We start from the raw sequence: 21,546 nt of genomic DNA, 5'->3' as shown, positions 1-21,546 counted from the left end.
CTACACTTCAATTTTTAAAAAGAGTCTATAATCAAAAAAGCAAACAAACAAACAAAAATACCCCCACTTATTGCTCACCCCACCCCTGTGATTCAGATTCAGTAGGTTTGGGTTAGGGCCTGGGAATTTCCTTTTCTAATAAGTTCTCAGGGGATGCTGATGCTTCTGGTCTGCGGGCTCCACTTTGAGAACTACTGCCATAAAGTAAAGAGATTAGGGGCTCAACACTTATTTGATGATTTTAAGGTCAAATCTAGAAAAAGGGAAATTTCATGCTGTTTTTATTTCTTATAATTGTTTCCTTTGTGTTTTTCTTTAGATTTTAACAAAATACTTTTTGGAAATAAAAAAAAAAAATTGAAAATGAGATACTGCATTCTAGTATCAACTTACTGCTTTGACCGTTTCAATAGTTTTCTTTCCAGTAAAGTAATTGTCACCTTGAGTCTCTCCCGGAACCTGCCAGGAACAAAGAGATCCTTTAACAATTTCATTGACAGGTGTTAAAGAGCCAATAAATTAATCTTATATCCAGAAAAGAATAGACATTACTATGTTACGATGACTGTTACATGGTGTTGTCAGCTACCATTAACTGAGTACTTAGTAAGTGCCAGACACAATGTTAAATGTGTTATATGCATTATCAGAAGAATACTCTGCTCTACAACACATGTTTAAAGAGAATGACCAATTTCTCAAATTTTTTCTGATTTTTGATTTACAGTGAAACAACTGCCTGAAGCCTCCTTAAAAAATAAAGCCAGAACGACAATCATTCAATACCAAATCTGGTCAATCATTTGTCCCATACAATCAGGATATACAGCTGGATTAAGAAGGACTACACAGATTCCTTCCCATATCAGCTGTGAGTGATTGTGGCATCTAGTCCCAATTCTACTCCCATTAGAAATTCTTGAAATTACAGTAAATTCCAATAAGATAATTACAGGACACAGTCTGAGGGTCCCGAAAGATTTACTTACTACTGGTTGATCTTCTTTGGCCACACTCTCCTCATATTCTGCTTCCCTTTGCTGACAAGAGATATGAATTAATTTCAAAGAAAAAACATGACCCCTATGTAAAGTGAAATGAGACAGTGAGAAGCTGCTTCTTTCACAATCCAACCCCCTTATGGCATCTCTGTCTCCGCTTGGCTGTCGAAGTGGTGTCAGCAGTCTTGGAAACATCTTTTGGAAGTCAATGGACTTGCACTGACTGAGGTGTGATAGCACTACACAGGAAACTCGAGCTGAGACAGCATGTCAGGTACTGATATCCACCAGCACATTTGTAACCAAGGCTGAACTCCTTACCATCTCCCTTTCTTCCTCAAGAATAAGAGGCTCCCTTGTTCTCTCCCAAAGTCTCAGAGATTTGTCATGGGACGATGATACAATATAGTCCCCACTGGGACTTACAGCCAAGCACCATATTTCCTGGTGATGGCCCTGCGGAGAGAAAGGACAAAAACCAAAAATCCTGAATAAGAATACCTTATTCATAGACAGCTAACTGCTTACATTAGTGGGAAATCAACACTTGATCTTAAAAGAAGTTCTTAAGTACTGAGCAAGCAAAGCAGGCAAGAGGTTACCTCCAGAGTTTGTATGTGTTCAAATTTGTCTGCATCCCACTGCTTAATCTTACGGTCTTTCCCAGCAGTGAAGAAGAGGTGAGACTTGGGTACAAACTTCAGGTACATCACACTGAAAAGTGAGAGAAGTACTCAAATGTCATCAAATTCCTCATCATTAAAAAGAGTCTTATACACATAGTTTTTGAACAGCTAGATCTAGAGTGTCTATTTATATTTTAGAATTTTAAATTTCTGACTATCTGAGAACACTAAATAATAGACACAGATGCTCCTGGGAAACGATACCTACAGGTGACTCAACGGGAGTTCTTTGAAAAGATGACACCTACCTGTCATTATGTGCAAACAGAGACCTGTGGCAGTCCCCAAAGTCCAGACCCCAGATCTTCACATTCCTGTCAGCAGAGCCAGTTGCTATCAGAGCTCCATCCTAGGAGGAAAAGAAGTAAAACATTACTTGATTATCTGAAACTCTAATTGGAGAAAAGCTAACGAGAACACGTATCCCATTTCTTTCAAAAACATTAATGCCAAAAAATTAATTTCATCTCTTTACCAAGAGCACCTACATCCTTGCTTTTACCTACAGATCTACTTAAAAAGCTTGTGAGCAAGAACACTGTGGCTTAGATGTTTTGGTCCTGCTACAGGACAGTGTTGTGCCTTGATGTAGGTTATGTTTACTTTGTTCAATAGATAGAATAAAGAATCTCTAATCTCTGTCATAGAGTTTGGGGGGAGAGAAGAGGGAAAGAGAAGAATGAGGCTGGGAAAGAATCTACTATATAGAATGTTTACGACCTAGCCCTTTTTATGCCATGTGTCCTATCACTGATTCTCTTATCTTTCCTGTTTTAGCACCTCGTTCAAATTGCTGTCAACATAACAAGAAAACTGAAAATATTTTCTGACACCAATTTATTCTGTTAATGCACTGAGTGCAGACAGCTAGAGCAGGGGCCAATTCCTTTCATACAGACTAGACATTGTTTGTAAATATATATTGCCACTCCTAATCATAACTAGACATTGCAATAAATACAACTTTGGTCAAGAGACTAGAAGTATACATAACGCAAAATACCGTAAATATTGCAAAGTTCCATTTCCCTTACAAACATTATACTTCAGAACAAAGGGGGCTGCCTTTTTGAAAGTTCCTCATATTTTAGGGTGTTCTACCAATTATATTATTATTATTATCATTATTTTGGTTTTTTGGTTTTTTGCGGTACGCAGGCCTCTCACTGTTGTGGCCTCTCCTGTTGCGGAGCACAGGCTCCGGACGCACATGGCTCACGGGCCCAGCCGCTCCACAGCATGTGGGATCTTCCCGGACTGGGGCATGAACCCATGTCCCCTGCATCGATAGGCAGGCTCTCAACCACTGCGCCACCAGGGAAGCCCTATATTATTTTTATACGAGAAAATACTATTTGGGGAATCCAAAACAGGGAGTTGGTTATGAGGATTAATTCAGGTATCTGAAAATATTCTAAAAGCATTAAAGAAATATATATATTTAAGGTATGATTTTTTTTTTTTTAGGATAGTCAGTTATACAACAAACTGAAAAATACTAAAATGAAGCTATCAAGCCAAGAACTAAGATAGAATTTTAGAAAAGACAATTTGTTACTGAGACACTATTTAAATTTTACTTACATAAGAGATGTCCATGCATATGACAGGTAGTTTGTGTCCATACAGTGAGAGAAAAAACTAAACAATAATTTTAAAAAAAGAATATAAATAACTCATGTCTATAAAATACAGGCATAATTTATTATCTATAGGCCTAAAATATAACTTTAAATACAATGCTAAGACTGTTCTGGATTGCTTTATATCTGTAGTTTCAAAGAAGACAGTCAAACCACTGAAGGTGACTTGTACCCATATCCAGCATACAACCCCTGCATGCACTTGCCAAGAATGCTGCAATATAGTGGAGCCAGGGCTGCTGCAGAAGCCTATTCCCTCAGTCAGAATATGGAACAGAGACGTTCTCTGGATCTTTTAGCTGAAAAGTCTCTGAAGTACTTGTTTCACAACAATATTTCCAGGCCCAATCCAGTCCCACTGAGACTCTGGGCGTAGAGCCCAGTAATCTATATTTTTAAAAGCAACCTAAATGATCCTGATTTACAGCCAAGTGTGGAATCACTGCCTAAGACACCTAGCAATGCTCTAAAAACTACTGGCTACGACAGGATTTTCTGTCCACAGATTTTCTGAACATATGAAATACAACTTGCTTTAAGCAAAAATTATGAACCAAAGGATTCTTTTAAAACCCTAGGTTTCCAAGTGTACTTGCAATGTTTTGATTCACAAATTTTTAGAAACATACTACTGCTGGGAACATTCAAGGCCACTTCTTTATAGTCTCAACCCAAGGTCAGTCAGAAAGAAAGCAAATATCCATAGGCATAACCATTGTACCTTTAAAGTATCAACATAGAAAATTTTCACAGTACAGTCCAGCAAAGACACAGCCAACAGCTTTTGATTGGGAGAGTAACTGACACACAGAACTTCTTCATCTAGTTGCAAGGTTCGGGTTTGCTTCACAGAAAGCCTAGCATTACAGAAAGCATCAAGAAAAATGAGTACTCTACAAAGGCATAAAAAAATTCCAAAAATCCTCTGGAGCTCAACAGAAATATCAGTACATGTCAAACACCCATTCAATGGTTCCCCATTTTTGCTCCACCAAAATGGACACAAATGAAAAATGTCCACTCACCTCTTCTGGGTACTGTTTTCATCTTTCACCAACTCAAAATCCCAGAACTTGACAGATTTATCTGTACCACCTGTCACAAAGCCACGCTGAAAATCAAATGACATTTCCGTTAAAAAAAAATCTTAGTATAGAAACTTTAATAAGACACCTCAAAATAGTATAAAAGACCATTTTTATTTAATGGCATGGGATAAGAATTAGGATATGTGGTTTTTCCTTAACTCCCTTCATTGCTCTTTAGGGGATACAACCACAGATCCTATTGGAGAACTCCCAGCAGAGACTAATGTAGTCATATGATAACTAGTGTAAAGTTCTAGTTATACTTTCATTCAGCATCAGGAAGAAAGACTCAATGAACACTGCAGGGTAAGGCAACAGTCAAAAGAATTTTCTATGAAGTAGTCAATTGGTTTTATCACATTTTAGTGTTAGTGTAAACTATACAGACTATAGAGTCAGAAAACTAGATCTCAAATGTCTATTCTGCCATTTCAGAAATTTGTAACATGGGAAAATAACCTTATAATGACCCTCAGTGTTGGTGCAGTTGTAAAGACTACCTAGTTTATAAAATCATTGTGAAAATAACAATAATGACATGATGGATGTGAAAACACTTTGGAAAAGAGAACACTCTACAAACGCTAGATGTTACTACTATTTAAATTTTAATGCTGTTTCTTTCATTTCGGACCCCAAATGGCATTACCCAGTCTAAATTCCAGGTTCCATTTTTTTCCAAAAATATCTACTTTCAATGAATGAAGGTTTGCCACCACTGGGAGTATTCAATAAATGGGCCACAATCCCTTAAGGTGCTGTCAAAAAATATCTCAAAATGTTCTGAGCACCATTATTGGAATAAGTACACAGTTCTCCAGGGTGACTCCTTTGAAGGGAAATACACTGTTATTGACTTGAAAGGTTCACATATTTACTAAAAAATCACTAGATTTATATAGTCATAGATGTATGGACTAAAAGGGGAGCAGAAAAGTCTGCTCTATCCTCCACATTGTGTTGCCCCAGGAAGTATTTCCTCTTAAGAAGTATCACAAACCACTGGTAAAAAGTCAGGAGGGTAAGCAATCTGATGTCATGGAGCTGATGATCAACAGCAGCTGAACAAGATTTCAAATCATAATGACAGCTATTCATATTATCAGGCACAAGATATGGCACCATATATAAAATCTAGAGATTAGACAAAAGTGGGCTTTCTTTAAAGAAACCCTGAGACAAATCCCTGTTAGGCAGCAGAACTTGATATAAGAAATGGGAAGTACAGCCAGAGTACTGAAGCCCAGATGTTAACATCTGGTTTAGTTACCTGATCTGGAGAGAGAGACAAGGACCATAAAGCTCCATCATGTGCATCTACTGTCTCCAGCAGATTTCCTGAGGCCAAGTCATAAAGCTGCAGCTTTCCTGTCTTTGAAAGACACAAAATGAACACACAACCTACAGTTTCATAACCAAGCAGCAACAATGTAGCTAACTGCTCAGGAAACGGGCTTCCACGGTCCATGCTCTGTACTTCCTCTGTGAATAAATGTTGTTAAATCCCCTACTGACATGTTGGGTTAATCCTGGCAGGGTTGCTATACTGTACAACTAAGGAACAGTACAACCTTGTAGTACAGGACTACTGTCACTTCCACTAGTTTCCTCAACTTCAAAAGGGAAATATCATGGCTACAGGCATATCAGAATAAACATAAGAGCAAATGGGGAACTTAGAAACCTTTAAAAAACTTAATCAGTCCTTTAAGTGGACTATCCTCTATGGTAGCTGGCTTAACCAACTGGTAGCTGGCTTTTCCAACTCTTGATTTCCCTCTCTAGAATACACTGATAATGAGAAATACTACCTACAATGCTAGGGAGGGCAATGAACTTGAAAAAAAATCACAGTAGCTTAGAAAACTATCAGCCACGCTTCCTGTTTAGACCATGTATATGCTGTGGTCATGGTGCCAGCACGGAATACACACAGTGGCAAAGCCTGCTCTATGACAAGCCTGTGCACATATGGTGGAAAAAACGTAACTGGAAGACTTGAATCCCAGGGCTGCCTCTCTCTAACTCTGACTGTGGGTAAATTCATCTCCATGAGCCCGTTTTTCCATCTGAAAAATGCAGTTTATATCACCAACCCCTCTAAGCTGTTGTGGGGATTAAATGAGATCATGTATGTTAGCAGCATGGCACAGAGACTAGGCTAGAGATTCTGTCTGAGTCATACAAATAGTCTTTGAAGCAATTTGCAAAATGTTTTCCCAATAGCAGATAGTGGATGGACATTTGTTAAAAGAATGAATGAAAAATGAGGAAAACTTTTAACTGAAATTTAATGTTCTTTCACTGACATTGACCCTAAAATCTCTCCAGCTTATTTTACACTTTTTGCTGGACCAAAAATATCCATTATGATAACATAGGTTTTTCTAATAAAATAATCATGCACACACGGCATTAGTTTAGGGGGATAATAATGACAAATACTTGCAAAGCACTTTTCAAAATATTCCATAGATCTTATTCCACTTTATTCCCACTACCACCCTTACTACTACCATTCATGCTACTTATGCTACCAGTTCTTATTTATTAGTGATTTGCTGGAGCTGGTCTCTGTGCTAAGTGCTTTGCAGACTGTGAGGCAGGTTACTTACATCATTTTACATGAAAAAACTAAGGCTCACAGGGCTGAGTAACTTGCCCAAAAGGTCTTACAGCCAGTAAATCGAAGAGCTGGGATTCAAACCTAGGCCCATCTGGCACAAAAAGCTCTGCCAAAAAGCAAGTGTCACCATTCCATTGTATAGATAATGAAGCACACTAAGAGAAGTTATATGACTTGCTCCAAACTGAATCCAAATCCATGTCTGCTTATTCCCTCATGGTTATCTCCCAACCTGATTAGCAGCTGAGTACTTCATCAGTCAGGCTGTATTTACCAAATGCTTCTATCTGCCATGCATGATGCTGGTACTTAATGTCTTTTATCACCAGTCTTCTCAAAACACAATTACACGTGTGCTCATAAAAAGATGCATGAAAGGCTGATCTCCAAAATGTTAGTGACAGTTTTCTCAAGGTCATGATTTTAATTTTCTTCATAATTTGACATAAGGTTTGGTTTAAAAATAAAAAACACAAAACAAAAAAAAACCTCACGCTTCCCCGGTGGTGCAGTGGTTAAGAATCCACCTGCCGATGCAGGGGACTCGGGTTCGATCCCTGGTCCGGGAAGATTCCACATGCCGCGGAGCAACTAAGCCCATGCGCCACAACTACTGAGCCTGCGCTCTAGAGGCTGCAAGCCACAACTACTGAGCCTGCGCTCAGGAACCCGTGGGCCACAACTACTGAAGCCCGTGTGTCTAGAGCCCTAGAGAAGCCACCGCAATGAGAAGCCCATGCACTGTGACGAAGATTGGCCCCTGCTCACACCACAACTAGAGAAAGCCTGCACGCAGCAACGAAAATCCAATGCAGCCCAAAATAAATAAATTCAATAAAAATAAAAACCTCAAAAAAAGGGCAATGAACTAACACCCTCTCATACTATCTGGCCCTAATACATTTCCCATATGCCAAAATAGGAAGCATATTTCTCAAACAACTTTAAGAATACTGAGTAGAAAAAGTCCCCCAAATCCATGGAAAAGCCTGTTTACCTTTGTTCCTATGACCACCTGCCGATCACCAGGTACAAAGAATGAGCAAAGTGCATATTCGCAGGTCATTGTGCGAATACACTGCAGTGTAGACCTGTGAGAAAGAAGGAATAAATAACCTGTATGTTAAGAGAACCTGCTTCTACATCTGAGAGGTCAGCATGTACGTTTCATATACACTTAGCCACACAGAGTGATCAATATGAGAAAGGATAAAGTCTGAATAACCCTGGCTTATTACAGTGAAGGGAGAAATTAGTAAGTGGCACCTAACTTTGTTTTCTTTCATGGCGGCTCCCAATCCTAAGGAACAGATTCTACAAAAGAGCCGAGAAAAGCATCTGCTGGGCTCAAGAGAGCCCGATCTGCCACTACAAAGAAGTGAGGCCAGAGGACTGCAAGTTGAATTAGCATACTGTATCCTTACAAGTAAAGTTCATTTTATTGGACCACAAACATTCATCCATGCAACAAACAGATATCAAATGCCCACTTCCTTCAACATTTACTGAATGCCAGGTACCGTTCTAGGTGCTGGAGATATAACAATGAATTAAACAGAAGAGGCCCCAAATCTCATAAAGCTTAACATCCTCTGGAAATGAGACAAATACTGGTGTATCAGGTGCTAGCAGGTGCTATGGAGAAACACAGCACCTGGAGGAAGGGGACCAAGAGTACAAAGGTGGGAAGGGGATAGCAGGATGGCCATGTGATGAGAAGAGAGGGAGGAAAGCCTTAGCCGAAAGGGGAAGATGGTTCCACGCAGAAAGGGAACACAACAGCCTTGACACAGGCACGTTCTTGTCGCCTGTAAGGGATAACAAAAAGGCCAGGGGGGCTCCACTGGAGAAGGGGAGAGTGGTAAGATACAATGTCTGTAAGGACTGTGGCTTGTAGTTAGTCCTTGTGAGATGGAGCTCCTGGAAGTGATATAACTTCCATTATAAAAAGATTACACTGGCCACTGTGTTGAGAATAGATCACAGAGGGGCAAGTAAAGAAGCATGGAAGACCAGTCAGAAAGCTATTACAATCCAGATAAGAGACGTTGGTGGTTTCAACCAGGTTGTGGCAGTGCAGGTGATGAGATGTGGTTGAATTCCAGGTAAGTTTTTTTTTTTTAATACTCTTTTTTTTTGTTTTTTAAATTTATTTTTGGCTGCACTGGGTCTTTGTTGCTGCGTCTTGGCTTTCTCTAGTAGTGGCGAGAGGGGGCTACTCTTGGTTGCGGTGCGCGGGCTTCTCATTGCAGTGGCTCCTCGTTGCGGAGCACAGGCTCTAGGCACATGGGCTTCAGTAGTTGCGGCGTGTGGGCTCAGGAGTTGCAGCACACAGGCTCTAGAGCACAGGCTCAGTAGTTGTGGCACATGGACTTAGTTGCCCCGTGGCATGTGGGATCTTCCCAGACCAGGCATCGAACCCGTGTCCTCTGAATTGGCAGGCATATTCTTAACCACTGGACCACCAGGGAAGTTTTGAAGGTAGAGTTGATAGGATTTGCTAATGCACTGGACATGGCTACAAAGATGTGGGCTAGAAAAACCACAGGAAGTAATTATTTACTAATATGGGGAAGTCTGTAGGAACAGAGGGTGGGGAACTATTGAAGAAATGAAGATCACGAGTACGGTTTGGACATATAAAAAGCTGAGATGCCTAATTAGACATCCAAGGGTGATACAAACAAAAGATTTGGACATATGAGTCTGAAGTTCAGGGAGAGGCTATGGCTAGAGATAGAAATTTAAGTGTCATCAGCATATAGAAAGCCACCTGACTAGAGATTACAGAAAGTGAGTGTAGACAGAGAAAAGGTTCAAAGACTCTGCCCTGAAGTATTCCAACAGTTAGAGGTCAGCAAAATAAGAAGGGTCTAGCCAAGACTGAGAAAAAAAACAGCCAGCAGAGAAAGAGGAAGTAATGAAATTCAAACTGTTTCAAAGAGGAGAAAAGTTATCAATTCAAAGAGAGTGTCAAACGAAGCTTATAGGTCACTGGATTTTGAAACATGAACACCACTGATGAGATGACAAGAGCTGTTCTGGTGAAATGGCGGGGATAAAGGCCTGCTGGAGAAAAGGAGTCAGAGGATGGGGGGAGATAACTGGAGAGAGAGATAAGGATGAGACAGGATTATTTCCTTCAAGATGGGAGATATTACAGCATATCTGTATGCTGATGCAAATGACCCAACGGAGAGGGAAGATTAATGATGCAAGAGAGGGAGGAAAATTGGAGAAGGAGAAATATAGCTTGTGATTACCTTTTGGATAGGAGCACCAACAGTCATAGGAAGAAAGATTATGTGGATACAGATGCAGCTAAGATGGGGGCATATGAACATTTTCTAGATGATTCCATTTCTTCAGTGAACTAGGAAGCAAGGTCATCAGCTTAAAGGGGCTAGAGGTGTGAGGTGTGAGGAGAGGTAAGAACATCTGAAATAGTCATCTAGGAAAGTGAGGAATGAGAAATCATGGTAAAATTACTGTAAAGCACTAACAGCCTATTTGAATTTAGAGTAGGAAGTATGCTTGTGTTTTTCTCTAGCCAAGTACAGCAATAAGCTTCAGACATGGAATAAACTTACAGTTTTTATACCAAATCTAAAAAGGCAATTTTTCCTACTCTAAACTCCACAGGCCTACAGTCAAAATGCACTGAAGATACATTTTGAGGGAACAGTATTTAGGGCCCTAAAAATAAGTAACCATCAAGAGTACTAAAAACTAACTCAGGGGGCTTCCCTGGTGGTGCAGTGGTTGAGAGTCCACCTGCCAATGCAGGGGACACGGGTTCGTGCCCCAGTCCGGGAAGATCCCACATGCCGCGGAGCGGCTGGGCCTGTGAGCCATGGCCTCTGAGCCTGTGCGTCCGGAGCCTGTGCTCCGCAACGGGAGAGGCCACAACAGTGAGAGGCCCATGTACCGAAAAACAAAACAAAACAAACAAACAAAAACTCAAAGGGAAGAAAACACTACTGGATAAAGTTATAGAAAGCATCATTTCACAAACCTGTTCCATATCTTAATGGAATCAGCTGCTGCTGAAAGGACAGCGATATTGTCTGAGCTGAATGACAAAGTCCGCACATCACTGCGATGACCCCCGATGGTAATTCTGTTTGTCCTGACAGTCTGAGGAGCTGACATGGATGGATTCAGTGAATATAATTCCACCAAGTTGTTTTGCAGCAGGAAGACAGCCTTTAACTCTCCTTGGGGAGTATGAATCAAGTCAAAGGATCTGCATGAGAAAATATTCATAAATGTTCCAGCAACCATCTTAGCTCACAAGGTTAATTTTTTTCTAAGAGAAAAGCTTTGCAATGCCCTCCATCTATACAAAGTTTGAACAAGTATAAAGGATTTTACAATAAGAGTGCTCTGAGTATTGGACAGTAGTCTAGTAGAGGCTTTTAAGTCCAAGAAACCTGAGCTTAGATACTGGCTCTGATTTGTTTCTGTGCATGTATTCTTTATTATAAGTGACTGAAAATCCTTTTGGAATGTGGGGTATACATTTTTCTTTTTAACTGGCAGCAAAGACCTGTAAGTAAAAAGCTTAAAAGCTATCATAATAAAACAAATATGAGATGATGAATAAGTGAGCCCATGGTGAGCAAAGGAGCTGAGGCCCACGGTCACTGTCTCCAGATATATATTTCGTAGAGACTGCTTACAAATAGCATGAAAAGCCGATACAATTTTGTAGCAACACTTCAGATCCTTCCTTCAGATACTTCAGCTATTACATTTTCACTCACTTGATTTTGGCAGAAGTTTTGATATTAGTCACCCGTTGGATTTCATCTTGCAGAGTCATTTCAACATTGACTTCAAGGTCTTCCTCCTCCTCTTTGCAAGAATTTAATCTAGAGGAGAAAAAAAAAAAAAGACTATCATGCTATCACTTTTCTAGAAGAAGCTTTGCTATTACTTGAGTCAAGTTCTGGTCTGAGACCAACAACCTTTTTGAACCTGGAAGAGTCACTTAACCACACGGATTACCCTGAGAATTAAACAATGTAGTGTACGTAAAAATGCTTTGTGAACCACAACGCAATTAATATGAAGTGTTATTCCATCCAATGGGTGTCCTCAATAAACAGATTCTGAATGCAACAGCCCATAAAATTTCTGGGGACAAGTCTTTGTAGTTCAAACTATACCACTGAAGTGTTTCTGGTAAACTTCTCTAACTTCAGGACTTTTTAGAAAATCCATTACTCTGCACTTATAACCCAACCATGCCAAAAAACCCCAGAGGTTTCAAAAGATTTGCTTTGGCAAATAAAAAATTTTAAAAACTGGTGACTTTTTATTTCTTTGAGACCTGATAAATTTCAACCACTCAGAAACTGATTTCTATAGCTATAATGAGCTATTTCTTTTTTTTTCTTTTTTTTGTGGTACACGGGCCTCTCACTGCTGTGGCCTCTCCCGTTGCGGAGCACAGGCTCCGGACGCGCAGGCTCAGCGGCCATGGCTCACGGGCCCAGCCGCTCTGCGGCATGTGGGATCTTCCCAGACCGGGGCACGAACCCGCGTCCCCTACATCGGCAGGCGGACCCTCAACCACTGCGCCACCAGGGAAGTCCATGACCTATTTATTGTAAGGTTATACTGCCCCCAAACTTCAATTATGTAACTGTCCAACCAGTCTTCCTTCTCAGAGTACCAAAGGTCAGTACTACGCAACCCGGATTCCTTCCATATAGGCTGTTGTCACTGAAGACACACTGCTAGCCTCTCAGAATTAAATCATTTAGAAGCTATGTTTAAATACCTATACTGCCTTTCTCATTCTGTGTAGCTCTGAGTGCAAGACCTAGGAATATGATAGTTATGAAGCTGTATTTAGAAATTAAAAACTTGGACTACCAGCACTCCATAAAATCTTCCCTAGCATTTAATGGTAATTGAAAACAGAGTAAATACTCCTTTAAAGAAGCCATAATTTTTCCTTCAGTACTATGTGGCACACCCACGATACTTGACTAGTAGTAAATATTAAGAAAACACACTTTGCTTTCTTTTTAGCTTTCTTCATCTTCTTGTCTATTTTCTTCTGAATTTCCTCCTTGGAAAGGATACGAAACACTTCTAGCACAGAATCAGTCCCCTAGAAAGGCAAAAGGTTGATGTGAGTCCAAGAGAGGAAATTTGTAATTTAGCTTTTTCTGTGTAAGAACATTTCTCTTTCTTGCCTTACTAGTTGTATTACCATGGAAAACTTAATCTCGCTGGGATTGTTGGCTCATCTGTAAAGTGGGAATTCACCACTTTCTACAATGTTACTCTGAGACTAAATAAGAAGTTAATGCTTTTTACAGAGTGAAGTAAGTCAGAAAGAGAAAAATACCATAAGCTAACACATATATATGGAATCTTAAAAAAAAACATTGGTTCTGAAAAACCTAGGAGCAGGACAGGAATAAAGATGCAGACATAGAGAATGGACTTGAGGACATGGGGAGGCGGAAGGGTAAGCTGGGACAAAGTGAGAGAGTGGCATGGACATATATACACTACCAAATGTAAAACAGATAGCTAGTGGGAAGCAGCCGCATAGCACAGGGAGATCAGCTCGGTGCTTTGTTTCCACCTAGAGGGATGGGATAGGGAGGATGGGAGGGAGATGCAAGAGGGAGGAGATATGGGGATATATGTATACGTATAGCTGATTCACTCTGTTATACATTAGCAACTAACAGAACAATGTAAAGCAATTATACTCCAATAAAGATGTTAAAAAAAAACAGAAAAAAGAAGTTAATGCTTTTAAATTGTTTAGAAAGACAAGTATTTAATAAATGTTTGCTAATAATAAGAAGGATAAGAGCAATTACTGTTGTTGAGCTAACAGAAGTTAGGGAATATAGGTCCACACAATACCATATAAGGAAATCTTAACAGGACCAAAGAAAAGTTCACCTCCACACTGAATACGAAAGAAGAACAAGTCTCTAAAGGAACAGTCAAGTCCTTGTTATTTTCTCCTAAGCCTGGTACTCACGTGGCAAGCAAGAATCCTGCCTGTCCTGTCGACTGCAAGGTTCACAACTCTGTCCCTTCCTTCCCGCATTATGGAACCAGCTTTTCTACATGTAAGGATGCGCTGCAGAGGAAGCAAGAGAAAAAGAAGAAGGTTAATACTTCTGTTGACCCCTGAAAAGACATGATTCCAAAAAATGCAGGTGACAAAGATCTTCCCTAAAATGAATACTTTCCCACCACTCAACTCAACTGAAGGTAAAAAACAAAAATGAATTACATCCTCAGGAGCTTCATCCATCTCAAGGGTATCATCCTCTGCTTCATGTGTGTCCTGTATTCCAGGGAAAGAACCTTTGACTTTCTTGGACTCTGGTTCTTCTGGGTCTCCAATCTGTTTTATAAGAATGGGAAAATAAAAGCTGAAATAGGGCTTGCCAGGTGGTGCAGTGGTTAAGAATCCGCCTGCTAATGCAGGGGACATGGGTTCAAGCCCTGGTCCAGAGAGATCCCACATGCCGCAGAGCACCTAAGCCCGTGTACCACAATTACCGAACCTGCGCTCTAGAGCCCAAGAGCCACAACTACTGAAGCCTATGCGCCTAGAGCCCATGGTTCTCAACAAGAGAAACCACCGCAATGAGAAGCTTGCGCACCGCAATGAAGAGTAGCCCCTGCTCGCTGCAACTAGAGAAAGCCCACGTGCAGCAATGAAGACCCAACACAGCCAAAAATAAATAATTTTTTTTTAAAAAAAAGCACTGAAGGGCTTCCCTGGTGGCGCAGCGGTTAAGAATCCGCCTGCCGATGCAGGAGACGCGGGTTCGTGCCCCGGTCTGGGAAGATCCCACATGCCGCGGAGCGGCTGGGCCCGTGAGCCACGGCCGCTGAGCCTGCTCGTCTGGAGCCTGTGCTCCAAATGGGAGAGGCCACAACAGTGAGAGGCCCGCCTAGCACAAAAAAAAAAAAAAAAAAAAAAAAAGCACTGAAATAATTTGTTCCAGGAGGTGATTTTCACCCCTAATGACTTAGAAACCTGTCCTTATAGCCACTGATAACTTCCATTTAGTGATCTCTCTGATCAAACCTCTTCAACAACAGCACATTCATCAGGATGTATTAAAAACTGACCACATCAAGAACACAAACAAAACATTATTCATTATACGAGCTCCAATAACTTTCCACAGTATAAGGACTATTGTTTCATAACAAGGTGAAAAAATGATGACCTCATTAATTTTAAAAGCTTCTTAGGTGAAAGATCTACCATATTCTAGAGGCAAAGATTCATATTGGCATTACGAATTTCAAAGACATTGCAAGAGAGGTTACATTTTCTCCTTAAATAAAAAGATAAACCCTAGCCTACTAATGAAGAACCCATCAAAATGGCTACTGGACACAACACCACACACCTAACTCCAGCTAAACCTAATAACACCTTTCATCCTTTCATTGACACAAAATCTTTGATGATCTGAGAAAATGTGACAGATCTTCTCAGAATATACATATTTATATAAACATACACAAATTTTACATAGATTTTTGTTTGAGGGAAGAGGGTCACAGATATTTGGAAGTCCATCCATGGACACCCAAAGGTCAAGGAATATCAAGCTAAGAGCCCTACAGACTAAAACATTAACATTACCAAAAGCTGTCAGCCTAAAGCTATCCTTCTTCCAAGTGCAAATGAGGGCAATGGACCACAGAATAAAGAAAAAAAATTGTTTAGAAATCGCAGTAAGAGAGAATTCCAATACTATGTGAAGTACTCAAAAATTACATCTGAGTCTCAATTCAACAAGCCTATGAAATTGCTAAAACATGACACTGCCCATGATCAGAAAAGAGGCAATTACCTCTTGCAGGTAAGCTATGTCCCAAGCCCTCAGCTCACTGTCAGAAGCCCCAGTGATGAGTCGCTTTTCTTCTGACACCAGAACCAACCCCCACACCTACAGGGTATAAAAAGATTCAAATAATATGGTTATTAAGGGACTCCAGGATGCATGATGTGACATTCCAAAAGTCTAAGTACAGTGTAGTGAAATCTCTTTGGCACTGCAAAATCTAATATTAAGACAACTCTTTCAAAATACACTACAAGAAAAAAAAAAAAAAATACACTACAAGAAAGCTCACTTTGAGAAAGAAAATGATCTGTGGTGGAAGTGTTGTTTATGGGGTGACTAGCAGTTTCTCTGTAATTTCCTATCCTTAAATTTAAATAGCTGTTCAGAATAAATCCTAATGAGAAGCCACTCAAATAATGATTTCAAGTGTGGTACTTCTTTGATTTCAGCAGTGCCTTACAAATGAAAGGTGCTCCATTAACGTCTATCAGAGCACAATTTTTAGCCTCAAACATCCATGAACTAAACAATGAAAATAACAGTACTGTTGCAAATCAAGAAAGAATCTGCTTTTCCTCCTCATTAATTCTAGGGTGTGTATATTCCTCATATATTCTAGGGCATATATACACAAAAATATATATAATTGAGTTATAATTAACATACAATGTTAAATTAGTTTAAGGCATACAACACAGTGATGCAATATTTTTATACATTATGAAATGATCACCAAAATAAGACCAGTTACCATCCATCACCATATAAAGTTGTTAAAATATTATTGACTATATACCCTATGTATAGATTCCATCCCATGGCTTACATATTTTATAGCTGGAAGTTTGTACCTCTTAATCACCTTCACCTATGCCTGGTATGAACAAAGCACAAAGGAGGATGCAAAGATGTAAAATATTCCCTGATCTCTATTGAACAGATCTATGTTCAGGTAATTATTATAATGGCTACAATTTGCTATTTACATGTCACCTGGCCAGGCACTGTTTACACAGTATCATTAAACTTCCCTATGATCATAAAGGTGAATACTTATAATTTAAAAGTGATGAAACCCATATTCATGGGTTAAAAACTTATCCAAGGCCCATTTCTACTAAATGCCAGAGCAGCTGCATCTGCTCTGATGGTTGGCACTTTGTCCACCACTCCAACTTCTCTCTCTAAAGGCAGTACATGTTGATTACTGTTAGCAGTAAAAACAAAGAGCCATGAAAGGGCCAGGGAAGAAACCATCTTTCCTTTCTGCCTTGTTATTCTTTCCCTGGGCCCATGACCCTACATATACCTCAGTTCGGTGGCCAACCATTGTTTTGAAGCAGTGCTGGGTATCAAGGTCCCACCATTTCACCATGGTATCTTTCCCACTAGAAGAAGAAATAGGAAAAAAATCTTATTAGGAAGAATCACTGAACTAACAGGAAAATCAAGGACTTATTTGTTGCCTTAAAAAGACAATACACAGCAATGATGTCTAATGCTACTATTCACCTGACCTTTCTTTTAAAAAGTAAAGAATCCTAATTCTTTATATGGCTATTCTCAAGTAGAAAAATAAAATGTTCCATCTGTAAGCACAAAAATAACCTTGAATTCAGAGTGCTACAGGACGTAGAACTTAACCAGTTGACCATCATTTCCATCGCCACAGCATCAACATTCCTTCATTCTAACACACAAACATCTTAGACCTCTCCTGCTCCCTTGTCTCCTATGTCCAGCTAGTCTCTAGGTCCTGAAAACGCCTCCTCTGGGAAGTCTCCAAGCCTCGATTCTTCCCAATCCATTTCTGTACACACACCTGAAGTTAGGTCCTACTGCCCAAATTATTTTAATAACTTATCTGGTCTCTGTCTATTCTGTTCCCTCACCACACCCAATACACTACTGTCAGATAATCTTAATCTTCTAAGTTTGCACTAACTCAAGGTTCTCTATGGATTCAAAATCAAGCTCTTCAGCACCATTCCCAAAACCTCCCATTAACTGGCACTTAAATCTCCCTGCCAATGGGCGCTACTATTCCTGCCTCAAATGCCTGTTCCCTGCTTCTTCACCAATGTAAATCTAATATAATCCTGCTTCATGACAAAACTGGAGAAAAACAAAAATCCAATTTACAAAGTCTTTCCTATATAATCCCACCTCACAGTGTTATTTCCTTTCCCTTACATTCCCTAAGCTATAAGGTGTATGTATATTCTAGTAGAACAGTAGAGTCATTGCCTCACAGAATGTGTGTTATCTGAACAAGACACACTAATGTCCCTGTATCCTACCCAACAGGAACAAATCCACCACTGGTACAGCATTTTGTGCGGCTCCTCTACACTGCCTTCTGGTTCTTCTATGGTTCTAATTACTATGGTTCTTCTAATTACTGCCTGGCAAAACATAAGATCCCAAACTTTCCTGGGTGGTCATTCCTTAGGTATGATAACCATTATATTAGGCTGAACTATATGAAATTGATGATATATGAAATTGCTGATATCTGACCTATCATTTTTAACCCACACAAATGGAAATTTCAAATGGTTCAACCTATGAGATGTTCAGAAGGCCTAAGTATGTAGTATGTCTCTTCTCAAGAGGCAGGCTAAAACAAACATTTGGTATTCACATCTGCCCACTGCTCCATATTCGGCTTTTCTGACTTTCTAGGGATCCAGAAAGTAGACAGCTCATCCTATACAAGGTCTGTTGAAGAGTTAAGGAATATGGAAAAGCTGGTATCAGGGGAAAATAATGACAAATCAGAAAAGGGAATTTTAAAATGCTATAAATAACTCTGAATAGCATCTATGACACTGTTTGGGAAGGGAGGGGAAGAGAGAGGAAAAGCAGCGAGAAGAGGAAACTAGCACATGAGCTTGAGTATAGTGCGGAGATACGAGTAAGGAATGAAACAAACTCCCTCTTTGAAAACCTCTCCAATGAATTCACCTAGAGAAAGAAATGGAAACGAAACTTATTATTTCTTTACCTAGTAACTAGCAGATTCTTGTCTCGTAGAAACAATGCTCGTGTAACAGCGTCCTTGTGCCCCTTTAGACGGTAGAGGCCACTTTCATTGATCACATCCCACACGATAATATCTGTGTCCTAAAGGAATCAAATACAGAAGAATTTTCTTTACCACATAAGGCCTAACTTGACAAACAATATTTTTATTACAAAGTTGATATGTAGTCCTTATAGAAAATTTGGAAAACATACAGAAAAGCACAGAGGAACCAAACACCAGTTGATTTCACCATCCAGATATAATCACCACAGATAGTTTGTTGTATACTAGTCTTTATGTATACATACATGTTGTTAACTGAGATCATGCTATTCCTATTACTGTATAACTCTCCTCCTTTTTCTCATTTAATATATTCCCATGTCTTTCCAGACTGTTCTCATTTTTAATGGTCACATAATAACCAACCTTAAGGGTATACCATAATTTACTTTAAATTTTTTCTATTTCAGCCATTTAGGCAGTTTCCAATTTTCTGCTATCATAAATATGTGGAAATGAACATTCTTGTACCTCTATCTTTGTACTTATCTCTGATCAGAATAAAAACTAAAAAGGGAAATTCTTGGGTTAAAACATATTTCTATCTTAAGTCTGCAATTCAGGGTGATCTCCAGAAAGGCTGCACCAATCTAAAGGTCCACCAAGGATATGTATGATGCCAGTTTTCCCATCCCTTCATCTCTGGATATTATCAGTTGCTCAAAAACCAGTGCCAATTTCACAAGTTGAAAGGCTGTCTCAATGTTTATTTGACTTGCATTTCTGAATACCAATGAGAAATTCTGTACATGCTCTATGGTGATTACTGACCGTTCTGCACCTCCTTTGAACTGCCAAGTCATGTCTTTCATCTTCCTTTGGGTCTTATTTTTCACTTGTTTCTTGGTTATTAAGACATGATATTAATCCTTCCCTTTCATAGTGGAACTATTACTTTCCCTTTTTCATTGTCCTTTATTTTTTCCAGTTTTATTGAAAAAATAATTGACGTACATCATTGTATAAGTTTAAGGCATACGGCATGACAGTTTAATTTACATATATTGTGAAATCATTACCATAATAGGTTCAGCTAACACCCATCTTCTCATATAGATATAATAAAAAGCAAAAAAGGAAAAAAAAACTTCTCGTGTTGAGAACTCTTAGGATTTACTCTTGACAACTTCTTTATAGTGTTTAGATGCACAAATGTTTTAAATATTCAAATACCAAGCATTCAAATTTATCAGTCTTTTCCTTTATAATTTCTTTCCTTGCTGATATGCTTGAAGTCTTTTTCCACCTTGATATCAAATATTTATTTATATATCTTCTAGTTTACTTAAAATATCATGGTTTAATATTTAAGTCTTTAATCCGTGACTCTGGTACACAGCATGAGGTAAAGTTTTAACTTTAAATTTCCCCCCAAATAGTTAGCCAACTGTTTAAGTCCTGTTTCATAAGTAATCCATCATTTTTCTACTCATCAAAAATGTCATCTTTAAAATATACTAATTAGGTATATCAAGTGGATTTGTTTCTTGGATTCCCATTTGATTGCAGTAATCTATCTGACTATTTTGTATTAATGCCAGGTTAATATAACACATTATAAGTTATGACTTCATAATGCATTTTAATATCTGAAACTTCTTAAATCTAACCCTGAAAAAAGAAATCTGAAACCGTTTTATTTTTTCCCAAAATTCTGCTATTTATTATTCATTTGTTTTTCCATATATTCTTTTAAATCATTTGGTCATATTCTAAAAACACAACAAAAAGACCTTTGGGATTTTTAAATTGCTTTATCTGTATAAACTAATTAGAACATACGAGCATCTTCTCAATACTTTGTCTTGCCATTCAGGAACATGGTTTGTGTCTCTATTCACTCAAGTTTTCTGTTACATTCTTTAGTAAAGCTTCACAGTATTTTTGTGTCCATTACTTAACATACTTTTGTAAATGGAATCATTTACATTCTATTTTCTGATGACTGAGATATAGGAAAGCTACCAATTTTACCAAAACGAATGGCCAAGAATCATCATTTTGACTCTCCTTTTCCAATTTGTTTTGTGCCCCCAACTTTTGTACTGTTTTGGGTAGCATATCCACAATGATGTTACATAGTAACTATCATGGGCATCCTCATCTTGTTCCTGTATTTAATAGTCTTTTATCAGTGAATCTGACTGGAAACAAAATGAACCACCCAATTCATATCCATCCTTCTCACTCTATTCTACCATCTATATACTATTTTGTACACCGAGTGCCCACTGTTTCACACAACAATGTTTGTGAATAACCTGCTTCAGCAGCAGCCTTACACTCCTCTCTAGATTAAAGTCCGGGCACCTAATTCAAGGGCTCACCTTGGACCCAGATGCCAGCCTGCCTCCTAGCTGATCATACTTCAAGGAAGTGATTGCTGCTTTGTGTCCATTGAAGGTCACATTTCCTTCTCCACTCAGAAGACTGAAGATTCGGATAGACCCATGCTCATAACCAACAGCTAAGTGCAGCCCATCTGGGGAGGGGCACAAGAAAGTGACTTCGTGTTTAAGCCCCTGAAGGATGAGAATCTGAAATAATAAGAAT

The 21,546-nt window shown here is 39.1% G+C and overlaps 1 protein-coding gene across 6 annotated transcripts in view; it reads right to left on the bottom strand.

Annotated features, from left to right (window-relative positions):
- The window catches only part of WDR3 (WD repeat domain 3), a 51,164-nt gene that overhangs the window by 24,308 nt on the left and 5,310 nt on the right, over window positions 1–21,546 (bottom strand). For all 6 annotated transcript variants that reach the window (XM_067034091.1, XM_059043593.2, XM_067034098.1 and 3 more), the window contains exons 3-21: window positions 21,321–21,530; window positions 18,910–19,028; window positions 17,212–17,290; window positions 15,909–16,004; window positions 14,321–14,434; window positions 14,063–14,164; window positions 13,071–13,168; window positions 11,811–11,918; window positions 11,060–11,290; window positions 8,042–8,135; window positions 5,689–5,790; window positions 4,356–4,441; window positions 4,052–4,187; window positions 3,272–3,328; window positions 1,936–2,036; window positions 1,604–1,715; window positions 1,323–1,457; window positions 990–1,040; window positions 394–459 (exon numbers count right to left, since the gene is read on the bottom strand). In XM_067034091.1, the coding sequence (XP_066890192.1) occupies window positions 394–459; window positions 990–1,040; window positions 1,323–1,457; window positions 1,604–1,715; window positions 1,936–2,036; window positions 3,272–3,328; window positions 4,052–4,187; window positions 4,356–4,441; window positions 5,689–5,790; window positions 8,042–8,135; window positions 11,060–11,290; window positions 11,811–11,918; window positions 13,071–13,168; window positions 14,063–14,164; window positions 14,321–14,434; window positions 15,909–16,004; window positions 17,212–17,290; window positions 18,910–19,028; window positions 21,321–21,530 (2,097 nt within the window). The remainder of the gene's footprint in view (window positions 1–393; window positions 460–989; window positions 1,041–1,322; window positions 1,458–1,603; window positions 1,716–1,935; window positions 2,037–3,271; window positions 3,329–4,051; window positions 4,188–4,355; window positions 4,442–5,688; window positions 5,791–8,041; window positions 8,136–11,059; window positions 11,291–11,810; window positions 11,919–13,070; window positions 13,169–14,062; window positions 14,165–14,320; window positions 14,435–15,908; window positions 16,005–17,211; window positions 17,291–18,909; window positions 19,029–21,320; window positions 21,531–21,546) is intronic.

The sequence above is a fragment of the Kogia breviceps genome, chromosome 1 (assembly GCF_026419965.1).
Source record: "Kogia breviceps isolate mKogBre1 chromosome 1, mKogBre1 haplotype 1, whole genome shotgun sequence".
NCBI lineage: Eukaryota > Metazoa > Chordata > Mammalia > Artiodactyla > Physeteridae > Kogia > Kogia breviceps.
This window is presented reverse-complemented; position numbering and strand designations above follow the sequence as displayed.